Consider the following 24,066-nt stretch of genomic DNA (forward strand, 5'->3'; position numbering starts at 1 on the left):
CCTAACTAGGGATGCAGGGCTAAACTGAACACAAGAAGCCCCATTCCATCCAGATCAGAAACCATGTTGTTTTGGCTTTCTGCCAGTCCTGGTGAGCCTCCTGTCCCTGTGTCTGATGGATGAGGCTCAAGCCTCTGCCCTGCCAAGCAACCTGTGCCATCTCAGGCAAGCTACATGCCTCCTCTGAGTCACCACAGCTTCTGAGGAACACTTGGCACATGATGAAAACCTGCCTGTGCACTCCTCATCTTGATTACAAATGCTTTGGGTTTCTTTAAAAAGTTCCCCAGCTATATGCCACACCTACAGTCATGTGAGAACACAATACACATGGCTTCAAACCAGCTGTAAGCAGAATTTGGAACTGTACCTAACAGGATTGCTGTGTCAATTTTGTCAGGAGAGCACAGAGGAAGAGGTGGGTGAGCAGCCTGGGTGGAAAGAACTGTTCCTTTTTTAAAACATGTGGAGCAATGCATCTATGTGCATTCAGTGTGCTGTCTCAGAGAAATGAGTCTGTCCCACACAATCAGTATTGCCTTTGGAAATCTCCACATGACCAAATCCCCAACCTTCTTCCTCTTCTCGGTGTCACAGAGCAAGATCTTTGCATGTTGCTTTTCCTTAACTGCATCCTACTTTTTTGCTTCCCCTCTCTGTCCTACTCCCCACTCTCACTTCCCCTCTGAGGAGGCCTGGGGCTTGACCTAACACCACAATGAAAAGCAGCTCATACTTTGCAGCCTCTCATTCATTTTTGGCTGAGTGAAGGCTCATTTAGGCTGGACACGATGGCAGCACACTTCAATACAGTCTCCAGAGCCAAAAGCTGGGAAGAAGCAGCTTTGCCTTTGCCCTGTCCCTCGGGGCCATTGGGACTGGCATGGCCCAGCTCTGTGCTCTGGAGAATGTGTGAGCAGCACCCAGGTCACACCCCTGGCCCATGTCCCTACCCTGCCCCCTTCAGCAGCCACCACAGAATGAGAGGGGAACAGAAAAACAGAAGGAATACTTGGCAGTACTACCACAGCACTGTCTCCTAGCTGGCAGGATTTTGTCATTCAGGGATTTTTAGCCTGGTCAAACAGGCTATTTTTGGCTATATACGTCAGGAATCAGCACAAAGGGCACTGAACCCTGCTTACTACTTTCTCAGCAGTGAGCCCTGGCTGCAAGCTAAGCCCAGGGCAAGCCAGTGGACATGCCCCAAATTGACCTAACACCACATGGCCACCCTTGGGCCATCCCAGAGACTCCCCAGTCTGTAGCAGGCAGCCACTCTCCCTCTCCCCATGGCCTGCAAACACAGCCCTTGGACTCACAGGGCAGTGCTCACTCAGCCCACCAGTGCAGGATGCCCTACAGCCCTTCACAGGACACATCTCAATTTTTCTCTTATTATTTAAGCAAAAACTGTTCATGAGATAGAGAAGCAATGACCATGTTGCATCTGCTCTTCACTCTTTTTTAAAATGAAGTCATTTAAGGATTTCCTGTGGATCAGACAGTGCAAAAGCCCTCAAAGAAGGAAGCCTAGATTATGTACAAGCTTTTATTATGTGTCAGGCCTGATACACCAACAGAGGCAAACATCAGTGTGCTTCAGTGCTAGGTCTCATGTCAAGCACAGATCATTCCTCTCCAAATACAAGTCATCTAAAAAAAAGGTCACTTAGAGTGAATTTAATCTATAAACCATAGCATGAAACTCCTACCCAACACACAGCACAAAATATAATAGGTAAAACTAAGGGAATTACAATGCAGCTATAAGAATATAAAGGACTTGGGGTTACAGCAAACAAGATAAACTGAGACTTAATCAGATGAAATGGTTCAAGTAAACTTGCCCTCTTTATTAGGAATTTTTCATTCTCTGAGCTTTTGGCTATTTAATTTGTGTTTCTGATCACATCAGGAAATAAGACAGTATAGCCTTCTGCATATTGTAAGCATTACAATAACACACATAGATTAGAAAAAATCAAGTTCTTTGAAAACAAGTTCTAACATACAGAGTTCTTCACTGCTCTCAATGGAGATTAAGAGCCTTCCAGTCTAAACATATATATGAAATGACCTGGATTTAAGGAGTAAGTGCTTTATAAATAAAAAACACATTTGTGACTGAAGTTTTTTGCTGTTACTGAAACTGTCATGAATGGAAGAATGTTTTAACCCACACTTCTGCAATAAAACCAAAGCAAAATCCCAGTATCCTCCACCCCTCTATAAGGCAACATCAAACCTTAATTTTTGTCATGTACACATGAAATTGTTACCTGTAGTACACAAAAAGTTGTACAGACACTTGTGGTAAGCAAAGTTTCCATTTTTAATTGCTTACCTCTAAGAAGTAAAACAATGAAAAATGGTGATTTAAATCTCAGGAAGCAGTGCTGCATTGCAGATGAAATTAGAAGCAACTGAAAACCTGAAAAAAGAGAAACTTTTACATTTTATCCTTCCTTCTCATCAAGAATTCAACTAACGTTTTTACTAAATTTCTAGAAGGAAGAAATCAGCCTAAAAAGATATACATGATAAACAATACTCTTAAGGTATTACAGTTCAACACTAATATATATATAAAATGGAGTTTACTTATTTTATAAATAAATTACTCTGAAATATTCTAATAAACACAATAAAAGTAGTTCCTTTCACTGAAATTTGAGGGAGCTGGACTTTGAATAAATAAATTTAAAAAGAAAATATCTATTGAAAGATTAATAATCAAAATTATCAGTACAAGAATAAAAATATCAAAAACAATACAAATTCTTCATTTCAAATGAAGAAAATGGAAAGAAAAGGAAGACAGGGCTTTGAAAAATCTTGTGAATTAATATTTTATGTGTTGAGAAAGATACTTAACAGATGCTAAGAAATTCCTTTCCAGTCCTGCTTCACATTAAGTAACTTCAAAAATAACCAACCTCTTAACCTAAGTACCTATTAAAATTCATTTAGAAGTTTAAAGAAACTGATTTTAAAATATTTTATTGCTTCTGTGTTTGCATATCCCATACATACACAACTAGTAATGGTGATGGCAATAAGATGAGAATAGAAATGAAAAATCATTCACAGATCACCTGAATGACATCTAAAAGCACAGTGTCCCCAAACTCGGGTAAACCCTCAGTTTATTCATTTCTCTTCCCTGTTTATTTCAGAGCCCAAAGAAATAGAATCTTGATCCTCATTCTAAATCAACTGGCAATTTCCCTGAAGTTCATTACCAATAAGTTAGTTCATCTGTTATTAAAAAATTAACGTAATTAATCTAAAAGATGAGGGTCTACCAAAAGGTAATTAGACTAACAGCAGTCCTGTTCTCTTTCCCTCAACTGTCAAAGCATTCAAAAGAATATTTTCTTCTCTCTCTGTGCTTGGTAGCTAACAGTGATATAAAGCTGCTGTTGAGGAGCAGTAGCAAGCACTACAACACCACAGAAGACACATGCAGCCACAACATTTTCACATACAATATGGCTTTATGAGTTAAACCTAATGCTCAGTCCACAAATTCAAAGTAAGTCTGAAGTTCTATTCCCATGAGCATTATTAGGATAGAGTTGTTATTCAGGATGAAAGTCTTTACCTATTTTAAAAATCACATCTGGAAAAGATGAAAGGTCATTTTCCATTGTGGTAGTTTACTTTCCCAGACCTGAATTGGTGTGGCCTCTTTAGCAGAGGATAGATTGCCATTACCATACTAAAGCAAGAAACTTACCCAATGCTAATATATGGGCAGATGCTGTGTGAGGCAGTTGTCACTAGGAACCAGCAAATTGGATGTCTTAATTGCTGATTTGAAAAGCTAAGCATAGGTGCTCTTTCAGTGTACACAATTCGTCCAGACATGTTTAAACATTTTTAAATTGTTACGTTTATAGATGGATAGTACTGATGCCTTTTACATGCTAAAATAATTTATATTTGTTTTTAAACCACTTCTCAGTTGCCTTTTATAATGAACACAATAAGAAACACTGTTGCTGTAGCTGGTAGCATTGGCTTTCTTAGGGCTCTGGCAGTAACAGCACACACTTCCTTAGGAGAGTAGCAAACCTAACAAAGGGGAAAACTTTTCTAACAAAGACATTTCGATTATTTCACTCTGCAACCTGCCAATTTTTCTTATTAATCTTCTCAGTTTGCTCACAAAGACTCAACTCAGTTTTGACACAAGCCAGTGAAGACTGGCTCTGTCCTGAGTGGCACCGAAAATAAGACAGCATGGAACACTTGTCTGCTGTTAAATTTGGGAGTTGAGTTTAATAAAAAGTGTTTTCAAAGTGCTTCTAGTTAAAACTGTAGACAGGCTCAATGAAATAAGCAGCAGTAAAAGCCAGGCCAGGAGGCTGGAGAGCCACCAGCTGTCAGCCCAGCAAACTTGGGTTTGTGCCAAGCAGATACACGAAGGCAATGCTGGGCACACTTGGCTTTTGGGTGCAGGGTGTTCCACCTTTTATACTGGCAGCAGTGCAATTCATGAAGAAATGACAGGCCCTGAAGAGGAGCCATTGCATGGCCTTGAGCACCACTGCCAAAGCACCCCAGGGACCCTCGGGTCACTTGGCCTCCCTGTCCAGACATGGCCACCAAGGACACAGCAGAGCTACTGAGCAGAACAGCTGTAGCTGGCAGGGAATGGAAACACTTCCACTGGCAAATGAAACACTTTCACTGGCAAATGCTTTAAACTTCAAGTAGGTAAACCTGTAATTTGAACTTGCAGAAACTGCCTGGGACAGTGTTTTCACTGAGGTCACAAAACACACATACCCTCGCTACCGATAAATCAAGAAGTAGACAGTGTATCAAAGCTAAAAAAAAAAAAAAAAATAATCAGTAGTACAGGAAACCAAACTAAAACACTGGCTATTTTCACTATTTAGCAGCTATTTGTAAACAACAAAGGCGCCCAACTAGTGTGTGCCATTAAATGCCAGCAAATTCCTCATGACTTAATTCTACAGATATTGTGATTGTGCTTCCTTATTGTGACTTTGGTATGCTCCCTTCATGTTTCTAATTAGGACTTTGAAACAAGAACAGACTGTGCTTCTCTGACACGCAACTGAAGGAGACATCCCTTAACCTCTGGAATGCTGAAAGACCATTCCCAAAATCCTTCCCAGATTTTACACACTGCTCTGAGCAACAAGACCCTGGCAACAGAATCAGGATTAAATTAGGCGTACAGTGCAGATAACTAGTAAAGCTAATAACCCTAATAGTTTCTTATTGAATCCTGCCAATTTAATTTAAGGTGCTCTCTAATAATCTCAGGTATGAATGATAAGCTTGAAGGAATCAGTCTTACAGGAAGATATGGCCTGAAGAGTCAACTCCTCTTTACCACCCTTCACAGCTACCCAGAGTTAAGGCCACCCTACTTATCCTTATCAAGTACAGTACCAGAGTTCCTCCATATCATCCAGCCTCATCCACAGCTCAAAAGAGCAACTGTACTTCGGCTATAGCAAAAGACAACATAGGGATACCCATTTGTGTTAAGTTTGCAGAGGGCACACATAAGATAAAAATGCATCTATTTGATTCTTAACAATTATTTCATTAGGGTGCAGGTTATGTGGCAAGTAATGAGCCACAGACATCTCCCAAGCATCCACAAAGTGCACGGCAATTCCTGAGAACATCCTCCTCATGACAGAATCCAGCTGAAAGGAGTACCAGTCGCTGTTGAAGAGGCTCACTTCCGGCCCCAGCTCCTGCACGTTGGCGGTTCTGATGACGACGGCCGTCCTGGGGCTGCGGTCCAGCAGCTGCAGGACGGCCCTGCGGATGTTCCTGAGGCGCCGCATGTACACCTGCACGGGGAAGGTGCTGAAGTGGGACCAGATGGTGATGGCGATGACGGTGTTCCTGCCGCCCACGATGCTGTTGAGCTCGTTGGCGATGTAGCGCAGCTCGCTGCTGAACACCGTGGAGAAGCGGATGGGCGGCCCGTGGCAGCGGAACTTCAGCAGGATGTTGTGCTTCAGGTCCACGGACATGAAGGGGCCCACGTTCTTCGGGCTGCCCAGGTCGAATTCCACTAGATCTGAAAGGCCAGGAGCAAGTGCGAGTGAAACACGGCACAGGAACTTCAAACTCTCAACAAGGTGCTTGGACCGCAGGGCAAAGCAGGAGTAGATAAGGAAATCTGGACATATTTCAGAGAACTCTAAGATTAAACAGGTGACCAGCATTTTTCAGAGGGGAGTTTATGGGTGTTGAAATGTGAAGGACAGCACATTTGGATTTCATGAGGCTGTCAATGCCTTTTCCAAGTTCTCCAAACTATTCCCTTCTCTCTTGTAAAAAAAGTGATTTTCCAAATAGTCATTGTTACTCTCTGAATCCAGGGTTCACAAGAACCCTTCTAGCAATTTTAGGACTCCATTAAATTTAAAGATTACTTCAAATTGTAGTAATTAAGGCAGCTCAAAGACTGCATTCCAACACAATTAAAGTGCTTCAAGGAAAAGAGATGAGGGTAGGCAGGAATATTTTATTATCTACTGAAATTCTTCTATTTAAGTAACTTGAATAAGGAAAAGGGCCCCAAAACCTATAAATAGCAGTGGAGGTAATTTGCTACTTCATTCCAAGAACTCTCGTGTGACTGGGATGCTGCAAGCAAGGCCTTACAGAGGCAACCCAAGTGACTTCCTGCTATGCCTCCTGTGGTGGCCACCTGAACTCACAACCACAGCAGCAAACTTGTTACAAGGACAACTTTGCAGATACCTGGTGGTCCCATTTACAAGGCTTACATGTTTTCAGTGTCTGCTCAAACATCTGACTGTCTGCCAGGGCTTCTAATGAGGTTTTGTCTTTTCTCTTCCTTTGTTTTGTCACTGTTACTCAGTAAAACCAGTTCTGTGTCCAAGATGTGAAAAATAAGGCTTTGTAAAGATCCTTAAGGACAAAGCTAATTAACAAAGAATTACCTGGAACAAATGCTGTCAAATATTCAAACCACTGTCTTATTGTAGAGTCTCCAAACAAGTGGATTACTTTTCCTTGTAAGCACTCGGTTATATCATCTGATTTGTTAAAATTATGGATCCAATGTGTTCTGGACCTCCACTGGTCTTCATAATAATAACCAGAAGGGGAAACTGTGGGATCTTCAGCTCTGTCCATACTGCTTGAATCTGAAAGAGAAAGATCCTTTGACATCAACATGCAACCAAAGCAGCCTCCATAATCTTCACGGACAGGCAGTCAGTGACTGCTGACAAGTCTGGGGGGCCGATTACAGTTCAGCTCTGTTTAAGTTATACGGTATCTCTGCCGCTGGTGTAAAAGCCATGTGACACCTTTCTCCCAGCGCTGGGTGTGTGCCCGGGCAGAGCGGAGCGCAGCCAGCGGCACCGGCGGAGCATCCTCCCCATTCCGGGCGGACCCGCCGTGCCGCGGCGCTCCGCTGCCCTCCAGCGGGGATAACCTGCCAACACCCGGAGAAACACCCGGAAAACACAAAAACCCGCCAAAACCCCCAAACAGGACACAACAACCCTCCAGAAAACTACTACTATGGAATAACACGTACCCTGGCACTCTAGAAGAGTGAAGTCTGAACACAAGGCCTCCAAAGCCAGAAAATGCCAGAATTAAAGCTATGACCAAAAACGTTTTATGTGCCATTTGAATACGATAATCATGAATGAGTCTCCAATTCCATGGATTTCATACTTTCTCTCTGCTGTCTCTCCCCATCCCCATTTACTGCCTGGGACAGGCATCCCCTGAGGAGCAACTACACACCAGGGCAGCTCTGTTCCATAGGATGCCTTTTTAACTTGCAGAAGTTGAGCAGTACCTTGCAACAAAGGGATCAGGATTACAGGAAATTACAGAAAGAGAAGCTGCAAGCTCATGGTTATATCAGCCAAATATTGCCATATTTCTCTTATAACCTGGGTGATATTGGCACATCCAAGTTCTGTGAGATTGTTTCAGGTTCCTCCTTTGCCATTTGTGTATTCAAATACCTCAGCAGAACAAACATGGAGATCTTCCCTGGCACCAGCTGTATGGAGCAGACACTTCCAGCTGTTTGAACACTTCTACTCACCTTGGTGTGGAGACTGCTAACAACAGTCCATGCCCATAACTTACAGCTGTTTGATAAAGCACACCTGGCCATGGCCAAAATCATGCCAGAGACTGTTTGAACAAAAAGTACAAGCACTGGAATTCCAGGGCCAAAAAGCATCCTCTGGTAGATGCTTCTTTAACACAGATAGAGCCAACCATAAGCATCTTTCCAATAAGCATTTTGAATTGCTTATTCTATTCAATATCCTCTGCATGTTGTATTAGTAGATGTTAACCTTAGAGGTTAGAGGATGTTAACCTCCTTAGACCTCATAGGGTCACTGTGAAAAGCAAATTATTACTACATTTTTATAATACAAATAATATAATCACAATTACCACAGAACAAAGCTATCAGAAAATTCTATCTCTGAATGATTTTTTTAAATCTGACAGCAGGAACAAGGAAGAAAAAAAAAAAAAGCCCAACTAATAATGTGGACTTATCTAATATTTATAAACAGGAGAAAGGAAAAAAAAAAGCCTTCACATGGTCATGCAATTAAAGACTAATTCATAATATGAATTCACAACTTGAGTTTGTTTGGTTCTAAGTTTTGATATAAAAGCAATTAAATTTTTTATATTTTAGATGGATTCTTATATATATGCAACAGTGGTACTATAACAACTTTTTGGTGCCCCACAGTAAATCAGCATTTCAAGTCTGTGTATAGCATCATACCAGTTTTGGCCCAGAATTCAGAATTGGCTTTTACTTTGAGATTTTATAAAAGAGATTAAAATCTCCAACCTGAGGTTAAAAACCAAGGAAAAATAAAAACTTGTATTTCAGGAAAAAAAAAAAAAAAAAAAAAAAAAAAAAAAAAAAAAAAGGTTTTAAAACATTTGATCTACATTTACCACCACACAGAAAAACATGTACAAGAAAAACAGCAGAACAATGGAGTTTGTGTGTACCATCTGTCCTAACAAATCCATACATTCAGTTATTTATTCAGACACTGCTGTACTTGGAAGGAATTTCCCTGAGGAAATGTGCTACTCCTATCAACCCTTTTTAACCCAGCATTAATCCTCAGGACATTGTAAGCAGGCTTTGATCATTCACAGCTCCTGGAAGAAGGGTGACAATCAAATTTTGAATTTGCAGCAGTTTCTGTCAGGAAATACACAAGATTAAAAAAGCAACAAAACCACATCAGCTAAAGCATCTGAACAAAGAAAAGAGGTGGAGGGTAAAATGCTGCAAGCCTAGTAGCAGAACTGTATTTTTCTAGTAAACAGTAAAACTAAAAGCAAGAAATGCTGTCTTCTGTTCAGACCTTATTGCTCAGGTCTGTAACGATACCTTAAAAGTCTCCCATAAACTTATGAAAAAAAATATGGAAAGTTTTCATTTAAGAAATAATTCTCTGAGTATCACATTTTATGCAAGCTTTTTAGAAGCATAAAAAGCTTGCATTTAAATATGAATGAGATAAAACCTCTGAGTTTATCTTTGTACAGACTTTGTTCTGTTCTTAGAAAGGGCACAGAACAATCAGGTTTGGTCCAGAACTATAAGTTCTGGCATCCTGTGGTAACCCAAATTATGGCCATACTTGAATGCAAGGTATCAAAATCCTAGCAAAGAAAGAAATTAAGAAACACCACACAGCTGTTTTCATTAGATTGAGAGTTTGGTAAGCAGTTACTCTATGACATTTTACAGTGCAAGTAAATGCTAGTGGAAATAAAAGACATTTTTTGCAAGAGAATAAACTTCTCTCTTCTTTTGGTTTCTTTTTTTTTTTTTCCAAAAATCCCATTTATGTATGCAATTTTAGAAAACATTTTTCATTATTTCTGAACTTCTATTACAGTTAAGACCCAAAACCCTTCATAGTCTCAATACAAATCTGATACTAATTTTTATGCCATGCTAAAAAGCCAAACAAATTATAATCTGATGCCTGTTGTTCTTTTTAGAAATTTCATTATGAATTACAAACAAGAATCTTATGCAGTTCACTTTACCTGTAAATGCCTTGGGCTTTACAATGACTGAGTCTGGTCCACTGGAGAGAATCGGCCTTTTGATATTCACATCACTTGAACAAAAAATGAACACAGCAATATTTGTAAAAGTTACTGTGAAACTTGAAGGTAATATTAATCTCAATTTTTTTCTTAATTCCACTTCAAATAAGCACACAGTACTATGAATTTTTACTCTAAGTTTACCCTACTTCCTATAGCTGAATTCATTCCACTTTGGGACTACCATCAGTATTCTGAATCTGAATTCAAAATTTCATTGCTCTGACACAAATCTTGTGCACCCTTGTACCGACATAAATCTCAATAAAGCATCATACTGTCAGATGTCTGCAGGAAGCTTTTGGGGATTTGGCCCAAAGATGTCCCCAGCTTGGAGAACATGTGGGTACAGGGCTGCACAGGAGCTCCTAGCTGATTAACACTAAGCTCCTGTTCCGCCTTTTGCTACTGTTTTGAAGAAAATCTGTGTCTATTTTTTTTTCTCCATTTAAGAAATAAATCATTTGAAATTTCTATAAGCCAGTTTGGTCAAAGATCTCAGAGCTGAATGAAACAAACAAACAATCAAAACAAAACCAGGAAAAACACCTTTCCCATTCCCATATGGGAAGATCACCAATAAATATAAGCCATATTTTATGGGTGGACTGGCAGAGACACAGAAAGTCAAAAGACCCACTTACAAACTTGATATGGAGGAGCCATGGAAAAATTCCACTGATGCTTACTTTTTATTTCTTGTCTTGGTTATGAACATGCCCACATATTTTCCTAAATTAAACTATTTGGAGCTGCTGCTCTAAAATCTTTCCCAATTTGGGCCTCAACTGAACATAGTGCCAAAAGACTTTCCTACAACATCTTTGTTGGAGAGCAAGGCAGTAGCCTACAACTCTGACACTACATAATAATTAACTTTATCTAAATTCAGCTGTGTAATTTCATACAGAAGCAGTTCTGTCACATGTACCCAGGCACTAAGAGATGGTTTGAGTTTGGTTTTTTTTTTAATGCTGAATGCGCAAATAAAATACAACTGTAAAACTAATTTAGTTTGACACTTGAAATAACATGCACAGATAATTTCTACTTGAATGGGTATTGCTCAGCAATTTGTTCTACCAGGTATTTTCTTCATGAAAACTGCTTCTGATTTGAAAGTCATATTGAGTAACAAGGAACACATTTGAGATAATTTTTGATGAGGACAAAAACAATTGGCAATTTCTGTAAAAATAAGCCTAAAACCCGGACCCTTTTTAGGTAGTTTAGATTTGGCCAAAAGTACTTCTCAAAAGCATTGTTATTGATATTGCAAGTATAGGTATGGAAACAGAAATAAGGAAACAGTCCCCCAAACCACCACCAGATTTAGACAGCACGCTCTTCTGAAATTCAGTAGGGTTGAATTCAAAGCACAGAAGGAGAACTACAAGCCAAGTTCCTTTAAGATTGCTGTCTAAGATTCTTGCACAGCTGAATGAAGGGGAACAGACTATTCAATAACTAACACCAAACACCTGGTCCTGAAGATAAACTCCTCCTCTAAGGCAATGTGTCATATTTAAGCAACAGGCTAAAGTTTGTATAAAAAAAAAACCCAAACAAAACGACTGAATATATATAAATTCAACGACATACAAACCTTTGGAAAAAGAGGCTTTCCTCTTGTGTCAGAAGACCTTTCAGATACCCGCCTTTGGCATGGCTGATTCGGCTGGCACAGGACAGTTTTCGAGGCTTGTAACAGAACCATGGCTCACCCGTGTAGAGATCTGTGAAGTTACAGACTGGGAGACCTCCAGGCAAGCAAACATTGCACTCTGTAGTTTCTGAATACCTCCCAGACTTGAACGAGCTTTTGAAATAGACTCTGTCCGGCCTTTCCTCTCGTAAACGCAGGAGCACTTGGATTGCTTCACTCGGATGGACAAGTGACACAGAAACTTTGACCTCTCCTGGCCAAAGCAAGGTAAAGAAGACTTTGTAAAGGCCATTTTGGCAATCTACAACCCTTCCTGCTGCTCCAGCTTTCAGCTCAGGAGAGTGGATTCGTGCCTGTAAATAGTCTCCACCATACTGCTTGGGTTTTCCTTGGAAATCCTTCATACGAACGAGTACCTCCAACTGATCACCCACCTTGAAGAACCTGCTGGGTTTCACAATCACAAAGTCACTGTGTGTGGGATCAGTGCTTTGTTCAAAGGCAATTTTGCCATCAGGGGGCTTTGGCCACTCTATTGCAGCAAGCAACGATTCCTGCTCCGCCTGTTCCCTTTTGGACAAGGTCTGCTGCGTGTACCCACAGTAAGGCTTCCTGGTAGTTTTGGCTGTCTGTGACAGAGAGTGCTGGACATTGTTTTCTGTTATCCAACTCGATCCTGAAACTGTGTCATCATCCAGGTTCTGGGGAGAAAAAGATTACCTGAAGCTGTGCTATGAAATAAAACACTGAATAATGGATGCTTTGTCAGGAAATGATCCCAAGAACTGGGCTTTGCTTTGCAGAGCTTTGAAGCTGACCAAATGAAGCAACTTCACTAGAAGATCCAAATCTGTTACTTTGACCATGGGATTTCTAAGGAAACAGGTGGGCAACCTGTGGTTACCCTGCTTTGGCAAACAAGCATTTAAAGAGATCACATCAAATGTACAGCAGTGTTTCAGCTACCAGTATACTCTCTAAATATCAATGTGGAAAAAAATTACAAAAGGCTGGATGATTAAGTTATAACTCATGTTTTTCTTTTCTTCTGCAGTAACATTTAGTATTGGAGCAGCATGAGGTCTAATGGCTGCCCCATTAATGCATGGAAATAGGGTTTCTTTGAGATATTACACTGCAGGTTAAGCTGATGCACCCCCTGCACACGCCTTCCAGAGAAGTCTGCTGCATGTAGCAGCTGCAGTCATTTATCTGGCCACAGTCACATCATTTCTTGGCTAATTATCTGAAATGCATATTTCCCTGCAATGTGCACACTGGAAGAAATAAAAGTCCAGATCCTTCTGGGACAATGAATTCATGAGCCAGTTGGCAAGTAGAATAGTGCAGGACAAGCTAGGACTAAACAGGCAAAAAATCTGCTTGTTTATTTATAAGATTTAAAAATCTATATACAGCTTCTTCTAACACCAAATGAAACAGCAAGCAAAGCATCCCCTAATCCACACAAGTTTAAAAATTAAAATAGTGAAATACAAAACTAGACTAAGAGAGGGGGTTTCTGCTGCAACTTGAAAAAACTGCATTTTGTGCAAAAATATCAGTGTCCAAAACTGTATTTTCATGCAAATGACTGCAGATACCATCTTCTTTATGACATCACATAATTTTGCAGGTTGCATTAGGAAAATTTTAAAAATAGCACAGTCTAAGACTCCAGAGGTACCCATGAGACTTCTAATCAGCAAATTCATAAATACCCTTCAAATACACACAAAATCAGCAGTTAATGAGTAATTAATTACCAGGTGTATATATAGTAGCACTTATCCATAATTTTATTTCATAAAGAAGGAAAATAAGTTTTCAAGCAAAGATTAAAATTATACAGTGTGCCATTCACATAGCATCAGATGATATGCTAGTTTAGATTTTAAAGATTGCTAAAAATTCAAACTATATTTTTTGAAATCATTAAAAACATCATTGTACTTACCAGTACCCTATATAAATACCTCAGTGTTTTCCATTTACTTCCTCCATAACTAACTGCTCAGTAATGTACTAAAAGTCACAGCACTCATATTAAACCCTCATTCATTGTTATAAATCTTTTTTAGGCCATGGAAATATCAACAGTGTCTTACAGTCATTTGAACCACACTAAGATTCAAAATACTTTTTTAAAAGAAAGGTAAACCTAACAAGCAATAGAAACACATAGCCTTTTGAAGTCTGTGACATAAGTTGGTTTTGATCAGCCTTAGAGTAAGAGGATGAGCACATGAGGATGTAGTGTGGATACACAAAATCTTACAAGTTAACTACAAAATCTGAAACTGTAAGTTGCTACACTGTAGCTCAAAAACATAAAATGACACATACCCATCGATACACCGGATGTTAACATCACAATAGAAGCTTTTGCTTCTGTTTTATATTCCCACCCATGATTTAATACATTTTCCCTGAAGGCCATATGAGATAATTCACAATTATTTTTGTTTTCCATCACAGCAAGCCAAGCTGCAGATGTATGCTGCACATTACTTTTATGAGTCCAGTAAATTTCAGCCAAAGCTGAGAGTGAATCTCAGGCACAGTTCTACTTGAAATCTTGCCTACAAGCATTCCCAAATTAAACCAAGTTTCTATTCCTGGATACCTTCACAACTTCTTCCCTCAATTGCTCATGCATAAATATATATATAACAGAAAATACTGCATGGAAATATTTTTAAAAGTTAGGTATATATTTTGATGCATCCAATAAGCTGGTAACAATGTCTCAGCAAAAATATTTATACATTTTCCTAAAGAGAGGTGAAAAGGGAAAATATGTGTGTACAATTAATTGTTGTTTTCAGTGTAAGTTCCCAAGAGAATGTTTCTGATTTTTAGTTGGTTCTTCAACAGTCAGTACTTGAGGTTGGGAGACATGGGAAAAACAAATCCTTTTCAAATTAAGAAGAGATGCTGCCTAAGACAGCTTAAACTGACTTAGCCCTATTTTTAATCTTCTATAAAATTCCTCAGGGTTTTTAACCCAGTCTTTCCATCAGAGATGTAGAAGATGCATTTCTGGCCTAGTTAGGCTTTCTGAAGTCTTTCCAGGGGAATACCTATATCTTTCAGAGCGAAAGGGTGCAGAGAACACCAAGCCAACAAACTCATTCAGAAAACAGAACATGGTTTGATGTCTCCAAATCAGTCCAGCTACACAGATTTTTAGCAGAGCAGAAGGCCAAAGCTCTTTGCTTGTATGCAGCTGAGAACAAGGACAAGCGCTGTCACTGCAACATCTCTGGGTTATGTCCCATTAAGCAGACTAGATCATACAACAAATATTTCCAGTCTATCTTCAAAGGGCCTGAGGGGGAAGCTCCATGAAGGTAAAAGCAGAGCTCTTTCAACATCCTGAAGGATGATTCTTTCTTCATCATCCTTGTTTATCCTTACAGCCCTCTTTCAAGCCCAACCAGGACTAGGTATTGTTGCAGAATTATAAGCTTTTGTGAAAATAAGCTACACCATGTATGATATTCACAGGAGAAAATATTGCAGAGATTCTCTTTGCCAGTAAAGGCAGAAAGAGCTTCAGAGTCAATTAGTACACCAAAGACCTTTGACTGGAATAGAAAAGCTTTCCAAACCATCTTCCTTTCATAAGTGTTTCCCAGGCTCAGCTCCAAACAGGTACTTAAGTTTTCCTGCCCCTACGGATACAAGGCCTGCCCTGAGGTAAAAAATTAGCTTAGTTTGTCCCCACTCCATCTCCTACTCCCTCTTATTTCCAAATCTCTCTGGCTCCTCTGTGTTGTCACACCTAGACTGTGCAGAACTGAGGGCTTTCTACTGTACTTAGTAGCCAAAACTAAATAAAATTCCTTTATGAAAAGCAGTTAAAGAGGATTTCTCAAGAGTGCTCTTCCTTTATGACACAGATTCTTTTAGTGCTCATTACAGGCTCCATGTTGGATAACACCTGCTTTGCTGATTTCCATGTATATTCAAGGTGTCATGTATTTTAAGTGCAATTCAAAGGGGCTTTGTTTGTTTGTTTGTTGGGTTTGAGGGTTTTTTGTTTGTGTGGGAGGAGGTTTTTTGGGGGCTTTTGCTTTGTTGGGCTTTTTCCCTATCATTATTTTTTTAATTTACTGCATTTTGAAGCTAACCAGAGCCTAAATGTGACCACAAAGTAATTTAATGGCTATCTGCCAAGTTACACAGGCGAGACAGAAAAGATTACATGTCAGCTAAGCACAAATAAATCCACTAGCAGTTCCTGTATTAGACATGTCATAACAAGGAAAAAAAGATGTATTTTTATGAGAACTAATGGAAGTTTCAGCTCATCTCCTCAATTTTTGGCATTGTCACTGCCAACTAAGCAAAAATCAGATACAACGTATAGATTAACCTGGGCAATAATGCTCTCAAGGATATTCTAGAAGAGTCACAGAGTACTGGGGAAGATCTGCAATGAACACCTGTCCTCACAGTGTAGGTGGCTGATGAAAATATTGAGTATTTCCATTGCTGCTGGAAAGGGGGAACTCCATCTCAAAGCCCAGTATCTTCCACCAGCTGTTAACTCCTGCCTTGGCCTGACACATCCTGAACAGCTGCTGCAAACCTGTAGAAGTCACTGTGAGTAGAGTAGGAAACAACACAGGAGATTCCCAGGCAACAGGCACGGTGGGGAAATAAAAGTTCCAGGAGACAACATCTGAATCTGAACAAATACCAATTCCTGAAAGGTCAGTCATCTTATTTCCAGTAATTTTACACTCCAGGTACTTTATTTGTCTTCTATGACAGATATGAAATCAATTCTCTATCATTACCATCTCACAACACTGAGTGGCTGCTAAACTACTCTAAGTGTCAAATCCAATCCTCAAAAGCCATCACCTGACAGTCAAATGTTCCAGAAATAATTTGAATAAGATAAAGTTATCTTTTGTAGGCACCTGCAATTCAGCAGCAAGAATTTAAAACTTTGTTATACAGTCCTTTTGTTCAGTTTCAGCTGTCTGATTTCATATGCTGTCCTGGCAAGGAACTTCCCTTCTCCCCATACACTCTCTCTTCTAGGTGCTTTCAAATAAAATAGTGCTCACAACTAATCCCAAAATAGTTCTGTCACTCTAAAGGCCACTTGTACAAATCATGCATCCTGAAAGCATGATATTTGGGCAACATCCTGATACTTCACAAAAAGTTATTGTATATTTTATCTGTCAGGCTATTTTCACAGAAAATAAATTATAATAAAATGAAAACACATTTCTTCTGGTACTATATGATCAAGTATGTAACCTCAAGGGAAGAGTTATTCCATAATAAAAAGTAAAGTAAATAATAAGCTGGCTACTAAACCTTTTGTGGACAGCTTGGTTGTTTTTTTGGGTTTTTTTAAACACAAGATAAGCAAAGTACAATTCTAACACGGGTATGAATACGGGAAGGGTGTCATTAGTAGCTTAGGAAAATAAGAGGAAACATTCCAACAAGAAAATTATAAAATCCTAAAGCAAAAAAGAAAGGAAACAGCCAACAATTGCATTAGATCTTGAGCTTTAGCCAGCTAGGTTGGATGATTTGGGGATGAGAAGTATGTCTGATGTATTTACAAATGTGTCCTCAACAGTAACCAACAATAAGCTCTCCTTCCAGAGCCTAATAGATTTGGTTACAGATATTCTGTGAGAGATTTATAAGATTTTTTCTGGCTTTGATCTCTGACTGAAAAAAATCAGCATAAGTGCCTATATTAGGCTGCCTGGAAAACTGAGCAAATACAGGAGCAAGACAAATACAGGAGCAGGTCCACTCAGAAAACTCACGACAACAGAAGAGACTAGAGTTGCATGTTGTAGCATAAAGATTTACCAGCAACACAGTACCTGAGTTTAGAATAGCAGATATGTAAAGGGCAACGACAAAGACCCTTATCATGAACAGTGGCAAGAAAAAGCACAGAGTAAACACCCAACCTGCATTTTCCATTTCACTCTCAAATCACTGCCAGAGCCCTTTTCTCTAAGAAATGGAATTTTAAAATAGAAAGAAAACCGTTTAAGATTCTAAATATCAACATCCTCAGGCAACATTCTAGGTCAAAACCCAAAACAAAATAAAACACAGAAAGAGAAAACAAAAGCTACCTCCTATGAACAAAATGGATCATGCCAACTTGAACCAAAGGTCCATCAAACACAGTATTTTGATTGCCAATAGTTTCTAACAGCAAGTATGTGGGAAAAGAAAACAGACTAAGCATATTGTGCCATTTTCTCCTGTAGACTTAACACACTTTCTAGCACTTTGTGGTTTAGATTTCTTAAATATTAGGGTAAACATCTTTAAGATCTAGTATCCCCTAATGGATTTTTCTTCTGTGCATTCATCCAGATTTTTTGAATATAGGTATTTAGTAACCACAAAGACTTACTGCAAGGGCTTCTGCAGCTTTGCTACAATCCATAAAAAAATATCCCTGCTTCCTTTAAAATCACCATCTGCAGTTTTTATTTAATGTGTCCTCTACTACTAGAATATGTAACAAAAGCTCATTCTTCAGTTATTGATCCTGAGTCGCCTGTAATTTAAGCCTTCTCTAACATCTTCATTCCCCTTACGTGATGCTCTTCCCATTCAACTGTATTTTGAGTGGGGTGAGGGGGTTTTACAGCCCCTCTTTTGGAGCACTTCATTTGGGCACCACTAGCCAAGAGGAAGGAAGCTTCTGCAAGCAGCACATACACAACTTAAAAGCATAAAGCAATTACTGACTGGCTGACGTGCACAAGGGACAGCTGCAATTTAACAAGGTGCTAGGCCAAGCATTACAATGCTCATCCACCAAATGCAGCACTGGAAGGCCTGGCCAGGCAGGCAGCCAGTGGGCAGTCAGCCTCCAGGGCTCCCTCAGACAGATCCTCATCCACCTTGACTTCAGCCTGGGGTTGCTGACTAAGCTGTTTGAAAGTACCTCTGCACTGAAGTGATAAGTAAAATGAAAAAATATGCAAGACAGACACAGCAGAGGGAAAAAGGGAAAGGCAAATAAAAATTGCATCAGTACAGGCTGGAGATGAACAAGCTAGTAGGAGTGCTGCAGAAAAAGACCTAGGGATTCCAGGAGACAGCAAACTCACCATATGTCAGCAGCACAGCATTGTGGCAAGGAATTAACATGATCCTAACCAGCTGATGGAGCAAAGTTATAGTTCTCCTCAACTTGACCGTGGTGAAGTCATACCCAGAACACTGCATCTGGTTTTTGGACAACTCACGCCAAAGTAAAGCTGGCAAGACCAGCTAAGAACCCCTGAGATGATTAGGGAACTGGAATGACAGTAAAGGAACCAAAGCATCTTTTTTTAAATCTAGAGAAGACCAAAAGAGGATTTAATGGCAGTCTTTCACTATCTACAAGGGAATCACAGAGGAACTGGAGTTAGAGTGTACTCTAACAGAAAAAGAGGCAACTTCCTGTTGCACGTAAGAAAAACATTCTTCCCTCTAAGAGGGTGCAGCATTGCAACAGCCTAGGTAGGTTGTGAAATATGAGTGTCCTTGAATACTGTAAAAGATCAAAATATCCTGTTGCAATCCAAGCTAATTCTGATGCCAGCCTTTTCAGAAGGGTGTTGATTAAATACCTCCGGACACGCCTTCAACTACGAATTTTTGAGATTCCAGTTTATAGCTAAATGCTGTCAGTCAGCTTGGGCAACATTATTGACTTTCAAGCTTAATGTTAGAATTGTCTATCTTGGAGAAGAAACAGGCTCCACTTACCTCTAATTGAAAAAAATTATGGACCAACACCACAACAGCCAGCACTGCCATAAGCAGGCAGAAGAGCTGCAGTCTGAGCGAGTCACGCCACATGGTCCATTCGTGTCTTTCCCTCCCATGTTAGACACTGCCATGGCTTCCATTCACCACAAACATCAATGTCATTTCGTCTCAGCAGAGCACGAGAGAGCTCAGTCGACTTCCACTTCATTCCTGCAAGTGCATTTACAAAAACTGCATTAAGTCCCAAAATGTTACTAGAACTAAAGTCAAGTTTTACACTGAAAGCTTCCAAATGGTGGGGCAATAAATAGTACAATAGAATGGCCAACACAGATTCTTTTTTGTGGAACTAATCTGAACAGCATTATCTATTATGCTACATAATTCTCTCGCATATGCCAAAGCAAACTCTTATCATAAAGCTGGTCTCACCTGTAGTTAACACACACACCAAAAAAAACAAAAAACAAACAATACAAAACAAAACAAAACAAAAAAAAAAAGCAAGTGCAAGATTTTGTTCTGGCAATCAAAAAGACCAAATAAATAACCACCACTCTATTTATCTGTTAGGCCACACCACCACTATCCAGACATTACCAGACCAAAACAGAAACTTAAACATCTCTCATTTACCTGCTTACACATTCTAATAAGTTGTTATTAAACACTGATATCTGAAACAAATTTATAAGCAAGATAAAACTTCCTTCAGTTTTCTGCTTGGGAAGAGGAGAAAAATAAATCAACTGTAGCATTAAAGAGGGGATACCTAAGAGATTTGAAAGGACTAAAATTTAACTTCATGCACAGCCAATAACATTGCATCTTCCCTGTTTTACTTTCTTAGCATTCCTTTTATCCCAGGTACTCATATGCAGCTCTGAAAAGAAATTAACTTCTGTAAAGAATACAATGTGTTGGGATTCATTGTTTCTGGTTCTTTAAATCTAATAGTAGTACTGTCTTTCATTAACTTTCATACAATATTCCTTTAAGATTGCTTGATGGACGATCTGCTATAAAATAACAGACTTAGCAGCCACTGATAAAGTTCTCAATGCTTGCTCAGAATGACTCTTAAACCTTCCTTTCTTTCTGAGAAGGACAATTTTGATGCAGTCTTTCTGCAAGAGTTCTTGCAGAAGCTCTAAACTTGGAAACAGAAAGCAGATGGCAAGGAGAGACAGTCAAAAGACACCAATCTCTCCAAACCCAATATTCTCAAAGCAACATTACTCATACAACCATGCACCAAGTGCAACAACATAGTCAAATGATTATATAAACTTTGTATAACTTTCTATAAATAGTATAACTGAGAAATTATACAATTAAGATAATATAAAACTACAGTACCTACAGTTTTAAGGCTATATGAAAAATGCTGTGTAAATTGAAATGAAATATAAGGATACATTAGATATCAAAATTAAAAGATTGTTTATCAAATGAACATAGACTAGGAAACTGAAATACATTACTGATATAAACAGGACAGCCTCAAAATAGACCACACATCAAATTGCTTTACAAGGATTATAGGGATTATAACTTCAAATGCTTTGCTGAGAATTACAGAGATTGCATTTCTAACCAATGAGCTAGCATTGTAAGAGCAAGACACCCATTAAAGTGAAAGCATCAAAATGCCACAAAAATGCAGCTTTGGTGGAACAGTTATGCACAAATATGAAATTTGCATAAAAAAGGAAATTGGGTCGTAAATTGATAATAAATATACTTAAGTACATAAAAATGCTAATTTAAGGACATACATGCCCAATTGAGGAAGAAAAACAAATACATTAAACAAAACCAGAATTTTCAATTCTGTTGCTGAGAATTCTTTTCACATCACCAAAAAGCATGATACTGAAAATAGACTGCAATTTTAGACACCTATGGCAACCATGACCGCTGTTCTATGTAATTTTATTCTGAATTTTCAGAATTTTGTAGATGTCATATGCCTTAAAACCTTTAAATGTACAGGTTCAGAGCTTTCTTTATGCTAAAGGCTTATTATTCTGCCAGTTTCATCACAATTGATGAATAATTGATCCTGTTCATTTTTTTATAAGCCCATAAGTATGCCAAAAGGCCTTAGGCCTTACCCTGCTCCTGAAATGTTCTCTGAAGCCCTCCACACAAAAGGACAGATAACCCTGGAAACAATACATTTAAAAAATATCTATAGAAACACACACAAATATTTTTAAATTAAATTCATTAAATTAAATTGTTGGTTTGCTTACAGTGGCACAAAATAAAATGGCAGTTACAACTTTTTACCTGTAAAATCACTTTAGTTTCTACAATGACCCAGGGATTTTGTTGAAGCATTTTATTCTTTTAAATTTCAATGCTGTGCCTTTGAATTTTCGGCTATTTATTGCTAAGTATTACCTTTGTTCCATGTTACCACACGTCCCATTTCACTCAGTGTTAAAAACAAAAACTGATTTAATGACATTTTTATGAATACCTCATTAAATTATGTCTCATGCTCCATTACAGGATTGTTGCTTTGGCTTTTTTCACAAGTTGTCAATTACTGTCAGCTCCCAATCCCCACAGCTCTCTAAGCCAGCCAGCAGCGTTACAAAAGCAGCGATGAGTGCAACCTCTCCAAATTCTGTCATGCAAATCTCAAAGGCACAGAGGATCCGCTACCTCTGGCGATGCCCAAACCATGTCACTGGGGCACAGGGGCTCGAGGCTTGATGTTCGCGTGGCTGCCAGCACGGAAAACCAGATTTTCTGCTGTTTTTGGCGGATTTTTTGCTGCCCCCCAGCCCGCTGCCATCCCGGGCAGTGCCCCGCAGTGCCCGCAGCGCTCCCGACCGGGACACACGGCACCGCCACGCACCCAGGAGCCAGGGGTGGGGCAGCGAGCAGGAAGCACTGCTCCGTTTCATCGCTTCAAAGGTACTTTTTTAGGGTGCCGCGGGGTAGGCGCCCCGGGGAGGGGCGCAAGGCAGCCCCAGCATCGCCGGGGAGCGGAGCCCGGCAGCCGCAGCATCCCCGGGGAGCAGCCAAGGCACCGCCGGGCAGCGGCGCAAGGCAGCCCCCGGAGCGGCAGGAAGCACCTTCAGCCGCCGCCCCGCTGAACCCCGAGCGGCGCGGGCAGCGCGGCCCTGCGGGCGGGCGGACCCGGCCGCGGGGACGGGGGATCCGAGCAGGGCACCCGCCAACCCCGAGACCCCGCGGCCGCCTCCCGCCCCGGCCCTCCCGCAGCGGCCCCGGGCCCGCCGCCCCCCTCTGCCCCGCCGGGCTGTCCCCCCGCTCCCCGGCCGAGCCGCGCAGGCCGCGCCGCCCTCACGCCCTCACCGCAGCCCCCGGCGCTCCCCCGGGCCAGGCGGCGGCCTCGCCCCCGGCCCGGAGGCGCTGGCTGTAAATGCGCGGCTCCCGCCGCCCCTCCCTCCTGCCCGCCCGCCCCTCACAGCGGCGGCCGCGCCTCCTCCCGCCCCGCCCCGCCCCGAGAGCGGCTCCGGCCCCGCGGCCGTGCCGCAGCCTCTGCGCCCAGGAGGGGCAGCGGAAAGGCAAACAGACACAAAACCCAACAAAAACAGCACCACCGTCCCTGTAATTTTTAAGCCGCCGCGGGTGAAGCCTAAAAAAGCAAGATGTGGGGAGAGAGGCCCGGGTGACACCACCGCGGTCCCCGGCCCCAGCCCCAGCCAGGAGAAGGCTCTGACACGAACCATCGCAGCTCAGACGCTGCCGGGCCTGAAGGCGAACGGAGCAGGGAGCAGCAGAGGCGGCGTGTGGGACAGGGGGAAGGCTGTGCAAGGAGAGACTGGCCCCAGACACGGCCCAGCACAGCAGAACCTGCAGAACCTGCACTGCAGCAGGACTTCAGGACGCTTGATGAGGATGTGCACAGTCCGTGGTGAGCTTTGCACCCTGCACCGAGCCTGGCCCCACTTTGAACCTGCAGGACAGCTGCAGTTAGTTTTATCAACGCTTGTAAACACTGCATAAGTTTGGGAATGCTAAAACACTCACCTGCCAGCTGTTCTTTGTATGAGTACAGCTTAAGGGCTCGAGCTTATTTTTACTAAGGAGGTTTTTTTTTTTACTTAAAAGTAGAAACAAGACAGAGCAGCTGAAATACTGACTGGCCATTAGAAATTGCCTGCTTTTGTCTTCTGCCCCCACCCCCACCAGCCATAGCTATTTTGGAAAAGTGATCTTACCTTTATTTTCCTCCTTTCTGCATCTTACAACAGTGGTTACCTGGTAGAGACACAAAGCAAAATCTCAACAGGCACCAGCTTTTATATCTATTATACACTGTAGGTCAAGAATTGAAAGCCATCTGGCTGTACAAGCAGAACACATTAAAAAGACAATATTTTGAAAGATAATTGGATTTTTTTTCTCTCTCTCAAAATACAAAGTCTATCAGTTCTATAGCAGTCTCATTTCTCTTCACTTTTCCTTCATGAGCCATG

The 24,066-nt window shown here is 40.8% G+C and overlaps 1 protein-coding gene across 2 annotated transcripts; it reads right to left on the bottom strand.

The window, feature by feature from the left end:
- Positions 1-1,538: 1,538 nt before the first annotated feature.
- NXPE3 (neurexophilin and PC-esterase domain family member 3) lies at positions 1,539-23,033 on the bottom strand. 2 transcript variants are annotated; one of them, XM_056506482.1, is made up of 7 exons: positions 22,940-23,030; positions 21,724-21,774; positions 19,604-19,816; positions 11,774-12,534; positions 10,105-10,178; positions 6,972-7,178; positions 1,539-6,079 (listed from the first exon to the last, which is right to left on the bottom strand). In XM_056506482.1, the coding sequence occupies exons 3-7, from the start codon at positions 19,694-19,696 to the stop codon at positions 5,529-5,531; spliced, it is 1,686 nt and encodes a 561-aa protein (XP_056362457.1). In that variant the 5' UTR covers positions 19,697-19,816; positions 21,724-21,774; positions 22,940-23,030; the 3' UTR covers positions 1,539-5,528. The 2 variants fall into 2 exon arrangements, with proteins under 2 accessions (XP_056362457.1, XP_056362464.1); XM_056506489.1 differs by lacking the exon at positions 21,724-21,774 and having other exon boundaries at positions 22,940-23,033.
- Between the last annotated feature and the right edge of the window lie 1,033 nt (positions 23,034-24,066).

This window comes from Oenanthe melanoleuca, chromosome 1, assembly GCF_029582105.1.
Source record: "Oenanthe melanoleuca isolate GR-GAL-2019-014 chromosome 1, OMel1.0, whole genome shotgun sequence".
Taxonomy (NCBI): domain Eukaryota; kingdom Metazoa; phylum Chordata; class Aves; order Passeriformes; family Muscicapidae; genus Oenanthe; species Oenanthe melanoleuca.

Bases quoted from the DNA above. Each gene is read 5' to 3' on its own strand.
- NXPE3 (XM_056506489.1), bottom strand. From the start codon at position 19,696: ATGTGGCGTGACTCGCTCAGACTGCAGCTCTTCTGCCTGCTTATGGCA. The intron at 12,535-19,603 runs GTAAGTGGAGCC...TTTTCTCCCCAG, and splicing joins ATAATTTTTTTCAATTAGAG to AACCTGGATGATGACACAGT. The intron at 7,179-10,104 runs GTAAAGTGAACT...TTTCTCTTTCAG, and splicing joins AAAGCCCAAGGCATTTACAG to ATTCAAGCAGTATGGACAGA.